This window comes from Glandiceps talaboti, chromosome 1 (genome assembly GCF_964340395.1).
Source record: "Glandiceps talaboti chromosome 1, keGlaTala1.1, whole genome shotgun sequence".
Lineage (NCBI taxonomy): Eukaryota > Metazoa > Hemichordata > Enteropneusta > Spengelidae > Glandiceps > Glandiceps talaboti.
This window is the reverse complement of record NC_135549.1, coordinates 1,460,113-1,477,989: the sequence shown is the minus strand read 5'-3', so window position 1 is coordinate 1,477,989 and position 17,877 is coordinate 1,460,113. Positions and strand designations below refer to the sequence as shown.

The window sequence follows — 17,877 nt, the reverse complement described above, 5'->3', positions numbered from 1 at the left end:
CTGGGTCATAGTTTGTTATAATACTGATAACACGTTAATATCACCATTAAGACATCGCTACCACAGGTCAATATTGCAAACAACATCACAAAGTCTCTCAAAATAAATTTACCTTCCATCACCCAAAACTAAATCTTTAAAAGTTTTGTTTTGTCCAATGGAATTGCTGATTGAAAACAAAATTGTTGGTTGACTAACTTCAATAAATGTATAATAATCTCTCGGAATAACTTTCTTCAAAAAAGTGAAAATGTTGGGTTGTCTGAATTCCAGAGGAGATCAAATAAACACAAGGATACATACATGTAGTGATTTAGCCTACAGGCTTGCCTTACATAATGATATTGGCTGGCTATACAAATACCTGATGCAAACCTTTCTGAAGGAGATGGCAAATACAAAACAGGTTGTTTCAGTGAACAAACCTATTGGTTTCTGTGATACCTTAATGACTTAACTGGCCTTGGAACCGATTTTTACCACTTTGAGTTTTTCCCCTGCTTCATTAGGCTTCAAATTCAATTATCTTGCTACATTTGCTGCACCATTTAACTTATGGGTACCAGACAAAATAGAAGTAAAAGATTGTCTAAAAATATCACTAAGCTTCCCATATCCTTTCCACGGCTGATTAAATTAGTAAGGACAAAACCTACATAACACCTGTTGTCAACGTAAACCGATCAGTTACTGAAAAAATCGCACCAGTATCTTTTTCTTTTTTTTTTTGGAAGGAGTCAACATGTCAAATTTTTAAGCGTTGCTCTCATACTTTCAGTCTGGTATAATCAGTTCAAGTTAGACTGCCCTCTACAGTTCAAATCTCATCACCACCCTTGCCTATTTTTCTGGATCATAAAATGTTTGCTATATCAATGTATCCACACCGCAGTGCTGTCATGGCAATTGGCTGGGTACAGTAATGATTTTCAGATGTGTTAAAATGTAATGTAATGACAGTGTTTGGCCTTTACCGCTCAGCAGGCACTCAGCCAATCAGCCTGTGTGAGCACCAATATCTGATTACATCTCAGTCTGTGATTTATGCCTACGTATCATCTCAACAAGCCAGTGCAGTATGTTGCTCGCTAATCTTCAACGGTACTCCAGACTTTCAACAACTCCTAGCTCGGATCAGGTCATAGTACTAATAGTCGGTCATGCTTAGAAGTGCCAAACAACTCACATAATCAGTTCCCTTCACACTCCCGACTGACCACAATCAACAATTCCACAAAATTCACTTCCCTTATATACATCAAATTAGAATTTTACTTCAAATTGCTTTTAAATTCCTAGTTTCAATCTACGCAACCCAAGAAAGGAGATAATGTTTTTATACTAAACATTCCTATGTGTATTATTCATTTTCCTGTCACTTTATATCGACAAATGACATCCTGAGATCCTTAGATCCACATAGATTTCATGTTTGTAATTTTCTGTGACTTGCACACAGATACACAAGCTTAAACACTGCAGGGACAAAATTCCAGCCATCTTTACGCTGTGTTTACAAATTGCTAGGGAGCAACAAGGCTGATTGAGGGTGACAGTTCTGATACTGATAGTCATCAAATGCTGAAAGCACTGAAGTAATTTGTCACATCAAAAGGGGCTGAGCCTCTAACAAGCACCACATTGAGACGTGTATGGACAAAAGTATTTCAACGACTTCACACAGCTGTCCGGGCATACCACTTCACCTCACAACCGCCATTTGCCCCATTTCATGTATATAAGCTGGCACAAATTGAAAAGTGCTATGGTATGACTAATCGATAGCTTTTACATATTTTGTAGACTCATATGGGTTTTGAATACTAGACATCACGGACGTCAGAGTTCAATTGCACACTGACTGCCTGAGAATCAAACCACGGCTAAAGCAAAGCAGCTTCAATTTCAAGCCAAGAATTCCATGGTGTTTAAATTTTACAGGCTAATAAAGACAGCACAGCAGCTAAGACATGTAGCAGTGTTGAACAAAACTTGGACTATAAATTACAGAGATTCATTAGAGCACATGCCTTCATGGGAAATTGCCAGTTATAAATATACATATACCTCTCCCGCTACAAGCTGGTTAACACTGACCTCAATAATGCACAAAAACAAAATGGCTGACTCTGGAGAATTGAGGTAATAATGCCTATTGTGGGAATTGTAATATATCAATTCTTGGATTCCCTAGGAACACATAGTTTGAAGCTAACAATTTTCCATCTCCTTTAACTTGACATGTAATGTTTCCATCATTCTACGGTGCAAATGTGGCAACCTTAGCTGTCTGGCATCTGACAACTTTCCCCAATGGACCTATTAACTTTAACCAAAATCTACATTTTTTTTCTTCGTTTTTTCATTTTTGGCTAACAAGCATTTTTTCACAATATGGCAATTATACTAAGTAGAATATGTCTCCATTTTCACTAATCCTCATGCATTTTGTCTTCTTAAATTTTTGTTGTTGAAAAAATGAAAATCCCTTTTTGTGAGGTAACAATTAAGCCATTTGAATCCAGCTGCATGATTGTACTAAGTGAAATCATCTGATGGCCCCCATCACTATTGACACAGCAAACACCATTTCTAATTATGTGTACTTTTGACACCTCCTCACATTTAGAGAATTATGGCCGCCTTTGTTGGTCCACTCATCTACTTTCTAGTTAGTTTACCTTGCTTTCTTAACCTGTTCATTACGGTTTACCCTATTCTTATCACAACAAGAAAGGACTGTATGCTCTTAACCCCTTACTTCTAGTACCATAAGAGATCTCTTCATCTCACACCCAGATATCTTGCCCCAAAATAAATTACTTTTATTTTCCTTATTTTCCAATAGAATACATCACAGCTTTCAACAGTCTATGATTGGCAGACAAATAAATGGAGTTTCCTAGATCACAACGACTCCATCATCACCAGTAAACACCTCCATTCAGGAATGAATGTGTACTTTGTAACATGGAGCAGCCAGTGGAACATGTGTTTTGAAGTTTTTAAACCCTTTTATTCTCTGCTATTTGCTCATCTAGACAACTGGAACAAATATACCATGTTGGCGACTACTTTCTTGTTTAGTGTTCGTGCTAACACCGTAATTCATGATATACATTGTTAATACTAGAGGCACAGACTTTTCACACCCCATAGGTTTTTAGTTTGGCATGGTAAGCTTTATATCACATCTATGTACCTCGCTCCATTACAAATTTTATCAGCCTGTAAAGTGAAGGTCAGAGTTTGTCATTTTCTGGTTTATTCATTTCTAAATTGTTCCAGACCTAATATAATGGGTGGATGGATAATCATAGCTTTCGTTCGTGCTTATTGCACCAAAAAATGGTCATTACTGGTTGGCCGATTGTTTATTTTTACATTTATGTGGAGCCGCTCTGCCCGGGATAATGACATGCATATGTGGCTAAATTCAAACAACATCTCCATCATGTACATTCCATTTCCAAGTCTCCAAACAGCACATTGCTACCAGACTAGGTTCACAAAATACCCTGTGTCTAATAATTGTGAATCGTGTCCAAAAAATCATTAAATTTCACCGCTGTGATATTAGACACAACACAGTCATCGCCAACTCTGAATGAGTGTCTGCCTGTGACTTATTGCCGCGACTTATTGCCCAATCATGAGGCGGCTGATTCGTTGATGTAATGCTATACTTCTATGTTGACAAAACAATCCAATTTTTAGGAGAACTATGATGTCAAAGTACACTGCAAGAAAAAATCTTTTACTCCTGCCTGCCTATCTTTTGAGTTGTTATCTCTACATTGAATGTCTATTTAGCACAGAGCTCCAATGCACGAATTGTGTCAAATTCAACAATTTCGTACTCTTCATCCAATCTATTTAGTCACATATATTTGTAGCAAGCTGTCATCACATAAGTCTAATAGACAGATCCCTGATAAATATCCATATGAACTCGTAAACATTTACCTCCCACAAAGGTCAAAAGGTTAAAAGGTCCTTTGAGGGAGGTTTCAGGCAAACCCTTTCCTTTATGTTTTCTTTTTATCGTTTTCAAATTTGATTGATAATCCGGTACAGCTGTAATGTACCTCAATTCATATTTGTATCAACAGCATGATCACAAAATTTATTTTCATAACACATGCTACCAAATTTGATAGAGATGTGAAAAATCAGACATGAGCTCAACCTTCTGAATGAAAGAGTTTGGTTGTTTGAGATTTGTTTCATTTTATCAGGGTGATAAAAGAACCTTTGTGTGTTAAGTTACGTGATATTTAAGATTCTAATTTCAAGTATAACACAGTAATTTATTTATTGTATACCACTATTTCTACAATTAGACAATTTTTGGCAGTAATTTGTTGTTTTTTCTTCAAGTGAAGTGTCAATTTTCATGAAATGTCAAACTGTACATAATACAAACAAAAAGATTTGCCTCTATGTGTGTTAACATCTGTAGAGCTCTCAAAATTAATTTTCAAAAATCAATCATCAGGTTCAAAGCTGTATTACCATCAATATTTTGTGTTATACACTTAGTGCTAATTTGTCCTGCATTTGATTAATTTTCAGAATGATCAGTGTCATAGTGCAGTCTATCATATTGTTAATGAATGTGTGTCCTGCAAAACTGAAGTACGAATAAAATATCATTATCAACCTTTGAGAGTTAAACTACATAAAATAAACAGTATCAAAATTGTCCTGCCCTTGACATTTCCACTCCAGTGTGTCAGGCAGTAAAGCGTATGTAATACATTCTAGCATTTTCTACACTCTGATGAAGCCTTGCTTCTAGAAAATCACACAAATTACACTCATTCTTCTGGACAGGAAAACAAGTACTTACAGTTCGAGGACAGTCAGATTCCGTAGCTTCCCAGCAAAGTCTGGCATCGTAGTCAAGGAATTCCAGTTCACTTTCCTGCAAGATGACACAACATACATGTACATACATTACATGTCAACCATTTACACCACAGCATAGGCTACTCACAATCATCCCAGATAACTATTTACTTATTACAGAAGAATTTCAAATGTACACACATATTGCCTAGCTTGCTAGATCAATCCTTACTAACATCAGTTTGACCATTTTGTCAACAGTTGTAAGAATGTCTTTGTGGCCTAACAATGACCACAGGTGGTTGATTTTGAAGAGCATGCTTAGACAAATTTACCTATGTCAGCATTGGTCATGTAACACACAACATGCAGGCCACTTGAAAGGCATTGCTACCTTTGTTAAACAGACATAGAAAATATCTCCAAACATGCATGGGCATACAAATACTCTGGTTTCTCTACAACCAGACCCCAGGTTTGGACAAATCAAATGACAAAAGAGAGAGGATCAAATATCAGCCTGCAAACATTCCTCTCGTTCGGTTTTCCAAAAACATTCAACATTCTTTTGATCCATTTCCACAGCTTAGACCCCTACCACTACATATGTGGCTTCCAAATGTTATTTTTTTTATTCCTTAATAAATATTGTGTTCAGTACTTACAGTTCTGTTAAACTCTTCAGATTTTCAAATATACTAGCATTCAATGAACTCAAAATATTGTAGCTCAGATCCCTGTGAAGTGAAGAAAAAGTAAAAAAAAATCATTTAGACAGATTAGAAGTGAAAATCTCCACATGACTTGAGTTGAAGGGCAAGCTAGCCATTGTTAGTCATAATTCAACACTGTACAATATACTAGTTGCAAGGGATGCTATCATACATATGCAATATTTCAACTCTGTACAACATACTAGTTGCAAGGGATGCTATTATACATATGCAATATTTCAACGCTGTACAACATACTAGTTGCAAGGGATGCTATCATACATATGCAATATTTCAACTCTGTACAACATACAAGTTGGAAGGGATGCTATCATACATATGCAATATTTCAACTCTGTACAACATACTAGTTGCAAGGGATGCTATCATACATATGCAATATTTCAACTCTGTACAACATACAAGTTGCAAGGGATGCTATCATACATGTGCAATATTTCAACTCTGTACAACATACTAGTTGCAAGGGATGCTATTATACATATGCAATATTTCAACGCTGTACAACATACTAGTTGCAAGGGATGCTATTATATGGATGCAATATTTCAACTCTGTACAACATACAAGTTGGAAGGGATGCTATCATACATATGCAATATTTCAACTCTGTACAACATACTAGTTGCAAGGGATGCTATCATACATATGCAATATTTCAACTCTGTACAACATACTAGTTGCAAGGGATGCTATTATACGGATGCAATATTTCAACTCTGTACAACATACAAGTTGCAAGGGATGCTATTATACGGATGCAATATTTCAACTCTGTACAACATACTAGTTGCAAGGGATGCTATTATACATAAGCAATGTAACTTCCAGGTTATTCTACAACCATACATTGCATCAAAGAAACCTTTCAATCTATATATTAAAATGCTTTCAATACAAACTCTCTTTTTTCCTTGACACATTGATGAGGACACATCTATTTTTGCAACTTTAGTTGCTTAGCGACGACATGCCAGGGAAAATGGTTATCATTTTTCAATGTTATGCTTAGCTCTGTCGTTACATGTGAATACCTTTTGATACCCAGCTTTCCTCTTTTTTTTATCAAGCTTAGCAACATTTTTCTTTCTCCATGAATGAATATACCAACATATGCTACCAAATAACACAATGGCTGTTTCCGTGTTATCAAATCAGTTTTGAAACTAGCTACTATCTACTTGATAAAATATGAAAACAAACAAAATCCACACAGTAACATGTAAATTTATCCCAAAATAATTAGGATTTTATTTAGAAAATAATTTTTAAAATTATGAATATAAATGAAATGTCGATGAGTCATAAGTTTATTTTAAATATTCAAGGCTGGAGTCTTCCATTCATGACGAGTTATAAATCTTTACCTGTCAGTTATAAAATATGAGATCTCACGTCAAGTCACAAGACTTGCTAATATTTTTGTCACTTATCTACATGCTATCATTCCTTATAGATTCATCCAAATGTGTGTACTTGTCCGTCTGTAGGTGTGGAGTGTATTCAAATGAGCTATTAAAACTAGCCACTTATCCCCCTACCTTTTTGGTATTTATTGTTTTGTCTTGTTTTAATGTAACTCTTCTAAACAACAAAATATCAAGATAATGACATACAGATGTGGCATCTCTCTATGTCTTCAGACAACTCCACTGATTTGATAACAGAGTTGTCAATTATAAACTTCACGCCACTGGCATGTTGACTCTACTACTGTGTTGTACTTGGAGGTGCAAAAAAGGGGCAAGGAAATTCTCTCCACGTACAATTTCAATTTGTCTTCCTCTTCCCACATTTAAATTCCGTATTACACTTTGGATTGAAATTGACTTTGTAGGTAATGTTTTCTTGGCTGTGATCTTTGTCACCACGATGTATCATTATGCCAATTTGATGTAGTTGATTCATTCTCTGATGAAAGTTAAGCAAAGTAGCCCTTGAATCTCATCTTGGAAGATTACAGAAAGTACTCAGTAAAATGAAGCCAATTATTCTACTTCATATACAGATCTTGTAGCATGTAAACCTTCAGGCCTCTTAAATCACATTTACTTCAAATCGAGCTTGACACTCCAATTTAATTCCCCGTTTTATTGAGAATTACTCACTCCAAGCTTTCCCCATTTACAATATTCAAAGAACCAATGGTATACAAGTGACACAAAGTATTTGTAGAAAAAAATCCCTCCCGGCTTTCAATGAAATTGTGTCTGCCAACATAAATATATTCACTGCATGTTGGAAATTTTAATACCAAATATGATATTTTAGATTCCGAGTTAACATTCTTTCTTCCCTGGACACTCTCCTTACATAACACTTTTCAAGTTTCAGTTGGTGAAAAATGCAGGAAAGAAAATGTTATTACTTGTACAATTATATTATTCCATAGTGTAGGTTATACAAAATTGATGATAACTTCATAGCTAAATGTTGAATTCACACCTCAAAATGTCTGCTGTGAGAATTTACTAAATGATTTTCAGTACGGGTAATTGTGTACACTACAGTACGGAAGTGATGACAGAACCTCGGCTGAAATACATGAACATGTGTGTCTTTCAGTTGTGTGTGTGATTTCTAATGTCACAGGTATACATGCCAACTCAACTGAAGCCAACACGGTGTTTGTAGTCTTTCTGGATGGTTGCAAGACCACACAGTCATCTGAAACAGGAGGAACAAACACAATTGGGACGTAATTCAAAGTATGACTTGACAAGCAGCACGTTCCTGAGGCCTTAGCATGGCCTTGTTTATGGCTTATCTTAATGTACTCTGACAAGTTATAGGGTCTGGAATCGTTTTCCATCGTATTTGGCATACTCCAATGGATCATTCCCTGATCTACACATTAACTACATTTCACCACTAAATTCTATACATGATGTGTGTCAAATTTGCAAGTGTTCATAATTCAATCTATTCCATAATTTTTTTGAAACAAGTTTGGCTAATTGGATGGTTTGCACAGTAAAGCAACTATCAATCTTTTCTACAAAAGTACATTTAGGACAAAAGGAACACGGGTTACACTTTGTACCTCCTTCTCATTTCCCATTTGTATCTCTTTTCGTCATCCATTATAAAATGCCTTCAATTCACACTTTATATAGTAGTAATAACTTGAAAACAGACATATTTGTGTTTCCAGACAATTTTAATTGAACATACTTCTACTACACAATTAAAACCCCTTTTCTACGGTTACTAAATTATTTTTTCATTTGCAAACATGTGCACCCAAAATTGAGCACAAACTACAGGTGACAGCTGTTTTTTGTGTCATTAATCCAACCTTTTAATATTTTCACCAAATACTACTTTTATTTCTTTGACTGGGGTCTTTACTAGAATTACTAGCATAAAATTCACACCCTCATAAATAGTTGATATTTTTTTCTTTTCTCGTTCCTGTGACTCTACAACATTACACAGGTATACAAGTACGTTTATCGTTTGTAAAAGAAAATGAAGCCGAAGGAAAGAGAGACAGTTGGGTTATTGAGTGGCTATGTACTACACAGGTATGGATTCAGTTACACCACCCTACATTAAAGTAACATACATCTTTCAATGACTTGAAGCGTTAGAAATACAGATTACAGTGTAGGATGAAATATCACTGCGGAAGAATAATCCTAGGATTGTAAAAGCTAGCGAATTTCTCCTCTATCCTGAGCGCTTGTTTTCTCTGATAGAGATAGCTCATATTGTATGCTGGCTTTGTAGTGAGCCATAGCTCGCATCCCTAGGATCATTGATATAAAACACCAGCTAGATGTTTTTCCACTGATCTGGTTCCCCAGACACTACTTGTGAAAACAGTTCAAAACATGAATACAAGTTGGTTTGCCACAAGCCAGATGAGTACATTTACTTCAATTTTGGGAGTTCTGACATAACAGGACTGTGTTTCTGCTTTTAAAACGTTTCTTTTTACTTATTCATACATGGTTTTGTCATTCTGTGGACCATCTTTCTTGGTAGCATGATTCAGTCGTGTATGGAAAGATGATTTGTCTGGCTAAGTTAGCGACAAAGAACACCCCCAACAGACCTTAATTTGTTCTAGATTCTCATCTGATGGACTTGAGTAATCAGTATTTCTTATCTCTGCTGCAAATAATTCATAAGAGACTCTCACAAGTACGGTAAATTTTCTGGATAAAATACTTTGGAAAAGATTGATTATTTTGCCTTGGGTGATATTTCATGCAATTTTGGTTTCGTCTCTCGCTTGTACTCTTCTTGATGGACAGAAATATATGAAATTTGATACAAGATTGAAGACTAATAACGTTGATGGCTGGAGAGAATTCAGTCCCGCTTACATGCTAAATTGTCATATCATTTTGCAATATTTCCAGCAGGGGGCCATATGTGCACATGCTGAAAATCTCTCTTACAAGGTGGATGAAAAATAAAATGTTGAAAAAATAGTTTCTCCTCTGAGGGCAACTCTACAACACCATAAGGAGATATAATGTCTGCCTTTTAGGCCGACAGATAAATAAGTATTTCAGGAATATCTTTCTTCTTTCCTCAACAATAGACATACTGGAAAAAAAAAATTAGGCAAAAAGCCCAAAACTGTATTTTCCTTTTCCTTCTTACATTTCATAGTACTATTTCATAATGTCAAAGCTACAATTGAAATCATTCCGCAACCAACATTATGATTTTTAATGATGTAGGATTGTAGGCAAATATAAAATACAGACAGAATGAGCCTATAGAAATGACCAAAATACTCAAGAAAACAAAATTATACACATTATGTATGTAAATTATCTGGGAGGCTAAAATTACTACAATTCATTTGAGAAACATGTTAATAATTGTTCAATTGAATTTACAATTCCTTTTAAATGTTTCTCATTTAATTCAATGGACCGATGGGTCTTGGGATGGTGGTTATCTTGATTAGGTATCCTTAGACTGGTGGGAAATTTGTTTGGTATCCCTAGCTTTGTGGTTACATTTTGATTTGGTTTCCTTAGCTCTGTACTCGTATTGATTGGGCATCCATAGCTTACTACTTCTGAGCATTGTTTTATTATTCATATATATGCGTACAAGGCAATTTGAAAACTGACAGTGTAGCAGTCATGAAGGGCAAGTTTTGTAATTTCATTCCCTTGCACCTAGTTTTTGTTTTACATGCCATTCTGATTACAGAGTAAATGTAATAATATTTTTTGACAGGAGAAGGAATGCAGTATTCCCCAACGTCAACTTTTCATCAACAGTTTCTGATTCACAATTTAGTAGTAACAACATGTACAGGCTCTAGGCTTTCATACTGTCCACCTCTTGTGACACCATTTATTCACCGACTGTCGCTAACGCTTCAAGGAGCATCTCTTGTCTTGCCGTCTCTGACTAAGTGCTACTCACCCCATTTTACATTAATCATAGCCATTTTACTATCAATTTCAACACTTCTGATGAATTGCTGGTAAGTATGTACTGACTGACATGCTAGTACAGTGCTAGTAAGTATGTACTGACTGACATGCTAGCACATTGCTGGTAAGTGAAACATTTCATTTCATCTCATCTGGTGGTAAATTTCATTTCATTGAGTATGACATTCCATCCGTGAGTATGTTCCATTTCATTTATTACAAGTACTAATATGTTTCATTTCATCTAGTACTTTTCATCTCCTAAATCATCTGCTAGTAGTCGTGGTACTAGTACATCATATGTTAATACAATAGTATATTTCATTTCATACATGTATCATCCAAACTACTTTTCATCTACCATCCTGAATATGTTCTATTTGATTTCCTAACCATTTTCTAATCTTAGTAGACGCACATCATATTTCATCTACTAGTATAATTTACATCATCTGATTGATAAATATCTGCTAGTACATTTCATATCATTTACTAATACATTTCTTGTCATCTTAACTACATTTCATGTCATCAGAAGTAATATTAATAAGCAGATCGTGTGTAGTGTACTAGATTGTCTATTACTATACTACATTTCACAGGGTAGGTACTTTGTATTATTTGTATCCCCCTCCCCCTTACATATCCCTGTACCTCTCGATGTACCCCTTCTATTCCTATATTCCAGATACATGTACTATCATATTGAAAGTATAGTACCTGTGTCCTAACCATCCCTGCATTCCTTCCTCTATCCTGATATTGCTGATGCCTTCATATTTAGTATGGTACTTTTGTCCCTACCATCCCTGCATTCCATCCTCTACACTGCTATTCATAACATACAGGGTTCTATTCTACTAAAATGTCTCATTTGTCTGTAGACTGTATACAATATATTTTTTACCTGTTAACATTTCACCAAAACACTAAATTTAAATCTAGGCAACATAACTAGAGTTAGTGCTTCCGAGCTTTCTCTCTTTCTATCTCCCTAACAACATCCCCTGAAGTGACTACTGACCTGGAAGCATAACATATATCTACCCTTGGAAATTACATTTCTGCTTTTATGAAAAGTATTATTATTACATTGAGTTTTTATCCATTTGACCAAAAATTATGGAATATATTAAAGACATAACAATTCTAGCCAGAATTTCCATGATGAAATGTAAAGATGAGTAAACAAACATGTGAAAATTATGTTTTCTATATATCTATATATATATATTGCTAAGCTTGAACATAGCTCTGAAGGAATATACATAATTAAGCAAAGCTGTGCTTCATTTTCAAATATTTATATAAAATGTTTTTCCCCAGGAAATTTTAATCATGCCAACAAAATTGCTTTTTTAAACGACTCGAATTTCATGGAAATTTTAAAATCTAAAATGCAAGATTTGAAATGAAAAATAGAAGAAATTGCCAACAGCAATAAAAAGAGATTTTTTTAAATAGATGTTAATTTCAATTGTATATGCTGACACATCTATAAGATGAAAAGTATTGACACAGGATATGCATGTTGAAAGCCTAAAAACGCACAAACATTTAGAAAGTAATGAGCTCACATAGCCCCAAGCCAAACATTTTGATATGTGTGTATGGATGCTGAACATTAAAGTCTGGCAGAACAATAGAATGGAACACAAGTGTAGTACAGCCACAAAGCATACATGATAGATCTATTTCTTCTCTTCTACCAATTTTTATTGAGAATTATCATTTTTCTCAATAATGAAAAATAAATATTTTCATTAAAAATCACATGATTATATATCATTATTCATGTCACAGTTAATCAAAACATATTGAAATGAACAGCATTAGTAATATATTAATTTTTATAAATATCTAATATTTTTCAATATCAAATAATCATATATTACTGCATGGAAAATAACTGAAAGTGTCTTCCACATTCGTCAGTGACAGAGATGCAGGTTACCATAGCAACTCGTTGACATCATGGAAGAAAATGTACTAATTTATTAACTACAGCAACAAGTCTTAAATTCAAGTTTAAAAACACATCAGCACGACAAAGATAATATGATTTCCACTTCCTTGCCTTCAAACTTCCCTTTGTATCTTTGATGGTTCATTTTGGGAGAAATAAGCGACAATTCGTACAAAGAGAATACATATTAGCCATGTCACAGAGCTAGACAAAAACAGAATGACTGAGACAGGACACCCACCATGACTTATGACTTACATCACTTTGCCATTGCTAAGTCTAAATGAAATGAAGGAATCCTTGTTGAGAATTTTTAAAAAGATTGACAAATTTCAATTAAAACAAAATGTGCTAGGCTTATAAGGCTGTCACTGAAGTGCTCTGTCTCTGTGTTATTGAAAACGCTTGAAAGCAATCTGAATGGGACAACTTGCTGGACTGTAATGAAAGCTGCATTCTACGTGATCGCACTCAACAATTTATTGCATCTACCACATTAAATATCGCAGATAAATGCACTTCTACCAAGTAATATACCAAAACTGTCTTAAAATGAACTAGAGGTGCTCCTAGAGGTGACAGATTATAAAACCAGTAACTATTGAAAAATTCAAACACATAGAATGTATGAATACCAGTGTTTTGTTATACAGTACTATTCCCTGTTAATATACAAACCACCGTTTAAAATGATGTCACTAATTACAATTTCAACAAATAACCTTCTTTGTAAGCAATGTTTTGGATTGAAATGTAACCGATCCATTCTACTGTTCAGAGATATCGGGGACAACAAACTAATCAGCTGGAACGGTTATCAATTGGTTCTAATCAAGCCATCCTTTCAACAATTTCTATCCATTCTGAATAAATTTTTATCTTTTCAATTACAATGTTGAATCCCGCTGAAATGAGTGTTTTCTATTCTCTACAATTAGCCAGTTAATAATAATTATTTAATCACTACATTTACTATTTGTATTTCACTAGAGTTAATTTTATTTCTTACAGTTGAAGCCATCACCACAACATTTTAAAACTTGCATGTAAAGTTATGACTCTGGATTCAACCCTTTATAACGTCAGATTTGTATAACAATTACAGATACCCCTATTAATTTGGGATTGGGAGTGAAATAAACATGTAGGGTGGTTTATCCTCATGTGCAAGTTACGCCTTGAGATTGGTTTGAGCCATAGGGCCTCATAAAATAAACAAAAGTGAAAAGTGATACAATTATTGGTATGGATGTGTCTAGTAGAGACACAAGGTTGAAGACGACTGGTGATATATCTTCCAAATGAATGGAGTCCTTACATTGTGACATTGGTGAATACTGTCTACCCCCAATGCCAAGTGACACTAGTTCTACACGTTTGAATTTGTCTAACTGGAACTCCCTGTGATAGCTTTAAGTGTGCAATTGATGACTGAAAGAGACATACATTAATGTTGATTGCCCATGTCACATCACAATTCAAAACACAAATGCAGTTGTGGTCCCTTTCGATTGCTAACAATAAAGATGCAAATGGTGTGCTATTGAGGCCCCTGAAAACAGTCCAAGCATTGCCATTGATTTGCATGTATAGTGGCTAGAGTAAGCCAAGATGTTTACTACAAACAACACATAAAGGTGACACCTAATACCAGCCATGACCAGACCTAGTATGGATCATTGCAATGACAGAGTTACCTCTATTGAGAGACCAATTTGTAGCTGCAATTTTGACATCGAAATTGATCACATTGCATCCCTACAAGTATACTCTGTGTTTATTGATTCGTAAGCACAAACCAAAGTACACATACGAATACACAAATTCAGAGCATAGTTTTAAAGAGTGCACTAGTGGTAAAGCTATACACCGGTTGCTTGGCCTAAACATAGGTTCCCTGGCTCCAATCTAACTATACATTGTAACCCTATATCTCCCATTTTGAACGATTCAGAGTGAACTTTGGCCATAATAGACTGGGCACTCTAAAACATGGAGAACAATTCCATCAGTATGTAGACGACAAACTGAGCCTTGCCCCACAGGCAATGTAGACAAGTGATTTATTCAGTTATTGGCACCTTACTCTGGTTACTGTGCAACACTTCAAACAGAACTAGGTGTGAAAAAGTACCTTAGTAGTGAACACCTGTAGATAGGTCATCATATCACCTCAAACAGAATGACCTCTGTACTCTGTCGTCCATTTATTATACCATGTAAAGTCTGACCCTTTATCAAATTCTAAGTTCAATGTTTGTTACCAGGGATTGGTGTCTCCAGTAAAGCTGTGACTCAAAACAACTTATATTGCAATCCATCTCACCTGAGTTGATCTAATGTGTACATTTCACACCTGTCAATAATCCTCTGTCTACAAATCATAAAAATTGGTTTTTCCTGAGTATTAGTCATCACCTTAGTAACCAAAATGTGACATACAGCTACATCTGTTGTCAAATATTCCACTTTGTGGCTAAAAAATGGAGATTTCCAGTGGAGGGAGTGAGTGAAGTTGACAAATACTTTAATGAAAAGTAGTTGTTTGGTTTTCATTTTGCTGATTTCAAATACCTTGGTTGTCCCATTTTGTTAATATCCTACTACCTGGTGACTCAAAAATGAACGCCACTTGTTCAATCAAATATACCTGTTGTGCCAAACCAGGTCTCTGTTTTAATAACGTCATATTTGAATTTCTACCAGTCAGTGTATCTAATAAAAAGAGGTTATGAGAAAAAAAGGAGAAATTCTAAAGTGTCGTCTTGTCACAGGTGCTGAAAAGCTGATTTTTCCCAATTAGCCTTTCCCACCTAAAATGACAATTCTCACATTTTCAATTCAAATACTCTCTTAATTCTGTGACCAATCCTTGAATGCACACAAAACTTACTTTTTTTTCCCGAATCAAATCAAATTTGTGTTATAGTTTATTGGTTATCAAGTACAAGATTCTAATGTTTAGCATAACATAATAGTCGCAATGTGAGTATCCAGTGATAGATTGCGTGAATTGTAATGTTGCAAATACTTCTACAATATATGCCTCACCTGGTGTCAATGAAGGGAGAACAAAGTCTACTTGCTACTTAAAACAACCAGTCCACTGAACAAATAAAACACTAAAGAAACCTCTGGAAAAATTTGCTAATGAAAATCCTTGCCTGTTACTGTTTGAAAACATATTTGGTTTTTCAAAATGTCTGAATTGGTGTTATGTAACGGTGACTGCTTTTACTTCATAAGCTGCCAACACTTAGTAGTACAAAATGAAATACCGGTCCGCGGTGAGACACTGTAAGTTAGGGTTACATGGCCATCAGAGCACTTCATTGGACCATCATGTATTTAGTCGTCTCGAACTGGAGGATAGACTGTTGTCCTAATCTTAATCAAAGCACAACAAACTTTATCAGTTTGACAACAGTAGACAGACAAATCACACTAAACAAGTACAGGTCTTCAACCAGTCCAGTGACTCAAGTTGACACAGGAACTAGTCACCTTGTGAATTCATTAATTGATGTTTTGACACACTAAAAACATTGCCATTTTCTGATATTTCCAGTGACAATAACTACTGCATGTTTCAGTCAAACTGTTTTGTGGGTGTCATGTTTCAACTTTAATTAAATTTGTCCAACTCAACAGTTTGGAGAACAAAGATAGAACCACTGAATATGCAAAAGCAGACTTGGAACGTGACAACAAGAAAAGAGTGACATTCTGGTCAGTTCTTTGGACAGTTGGACCACTCTAAAAGACACAATCTATAAAGACAACAGTGTGAATTCTCTCTGCTTGCTGATCGGTGAATATCAAATAGACAGTGTTTGGAGAACGCGATGTTCATGAATGCTCCCCAATTCACTTTTCAAACATCTCTCTCACAGCCAACTAACACAGTCGTCATTTTGGCTGGCTCTCAAAACCCTGTGTGTATGTATGCTCACTGTAGGAACTCAACTAATCGATAAATGGGAAGGAACTCACAGTCATCATACAGACATTTTTGTCAAGATTTCATGATTTTTGCAGACAAGACCAAGGAGTCAAATTTTTTGTGCCATTAAAACCTGTTAGACACACTGTTTGTCAGTTTCTCATGCACCAATGCCATTTGAAACCACTAAACATTGCTGTGATTAAGTAAGTCACAGCATACCATCTCGGATATCTAGTACTAGATTCCTAGCGGGAACACCTCTGACCCTACAGACTGCTGACGAACTGCAATACATGCCAGCCGACAATGCCCGTTTCACAGTCCTACACCTTTTAGTGTTGTCAGTTCGCTACCTTAGACAATGGCTGACAGTCTGGTGATGACAATTGGTTATCAGCCATCATTTCACCTGACTGATCCCTACAATAGTCTGATGTCAGGGTAATCAAGTGAAAAATGTTTTCAAAAAGATCAACTAGTCATCTGATGGAAACATTCTGTGCATAATTAGAAAGAGAACTGTCAAGACAGAGGTTGCCTAGTTATCACTCTTACAAATATTTGAGTGTATCATCACAATCAGTTGTTATTAAAGCTATAAGTACACACAACAGTGTCTTGAAAATAATCTCCTTTGCTGCTATATCATAATTCAATTATCCATTCCTACTTAGTACCATGCAATTATAACTATTCTCCATATTGAACATTTCTATTTCAAAATCCACTAACGTTCGTATGCCATACACAAGTTTTGGGAAACAGGGAAGTGATATTTGGAGGAGTAAAAACAGGAGTAAAAACTACTGCTGTTTTCGCAGAGTTATAACAGTGAAACATAAGCATAGATACATAGAAAGCCAATTTGTAGTTTGGTGACAAATGACAAGCTCACTTGGGTGGTAGACAGACTGAACATAGGGTAGTAATTAGCAACTTTTTATAAGACTTGTTGACCCTATCCATATC

The 17,877-nt window shown here is 35.4% G+C and overlaps 1 protein-coding gene across 4 annotated transcripts in view; it reads right to left on the bottom strand.

Annotated features, from left to right (window-relative positions):
• Window positions 1-17,877, bottom strand: part of LOC144434291 (uncharacterized) — a 41,403-nt gene that overhangs the window by 10,979 nt on the left and 12,547 nt on the right. For all 4 annotated transcript variants that reach the window (XM_078122995.1, XM_078122779.1, XM_078122919.1 and 1 more), the window contains exons 4-5: window positions 5,517-5,588; window positions 4,853-4,927 (exon numbers count right to left, since the gene is read on the bottom strand). In XM_078122995.1, the coding sequence (XP_077979121.1) occupies window positions 4,853-4,927; window positions 5,517-5,588 (147 nt within the window). The remainder of the gene's footprint in view (window positions 1-4,852; window positions 4,928-5,516; window positions 5,589-17,877) is intronic.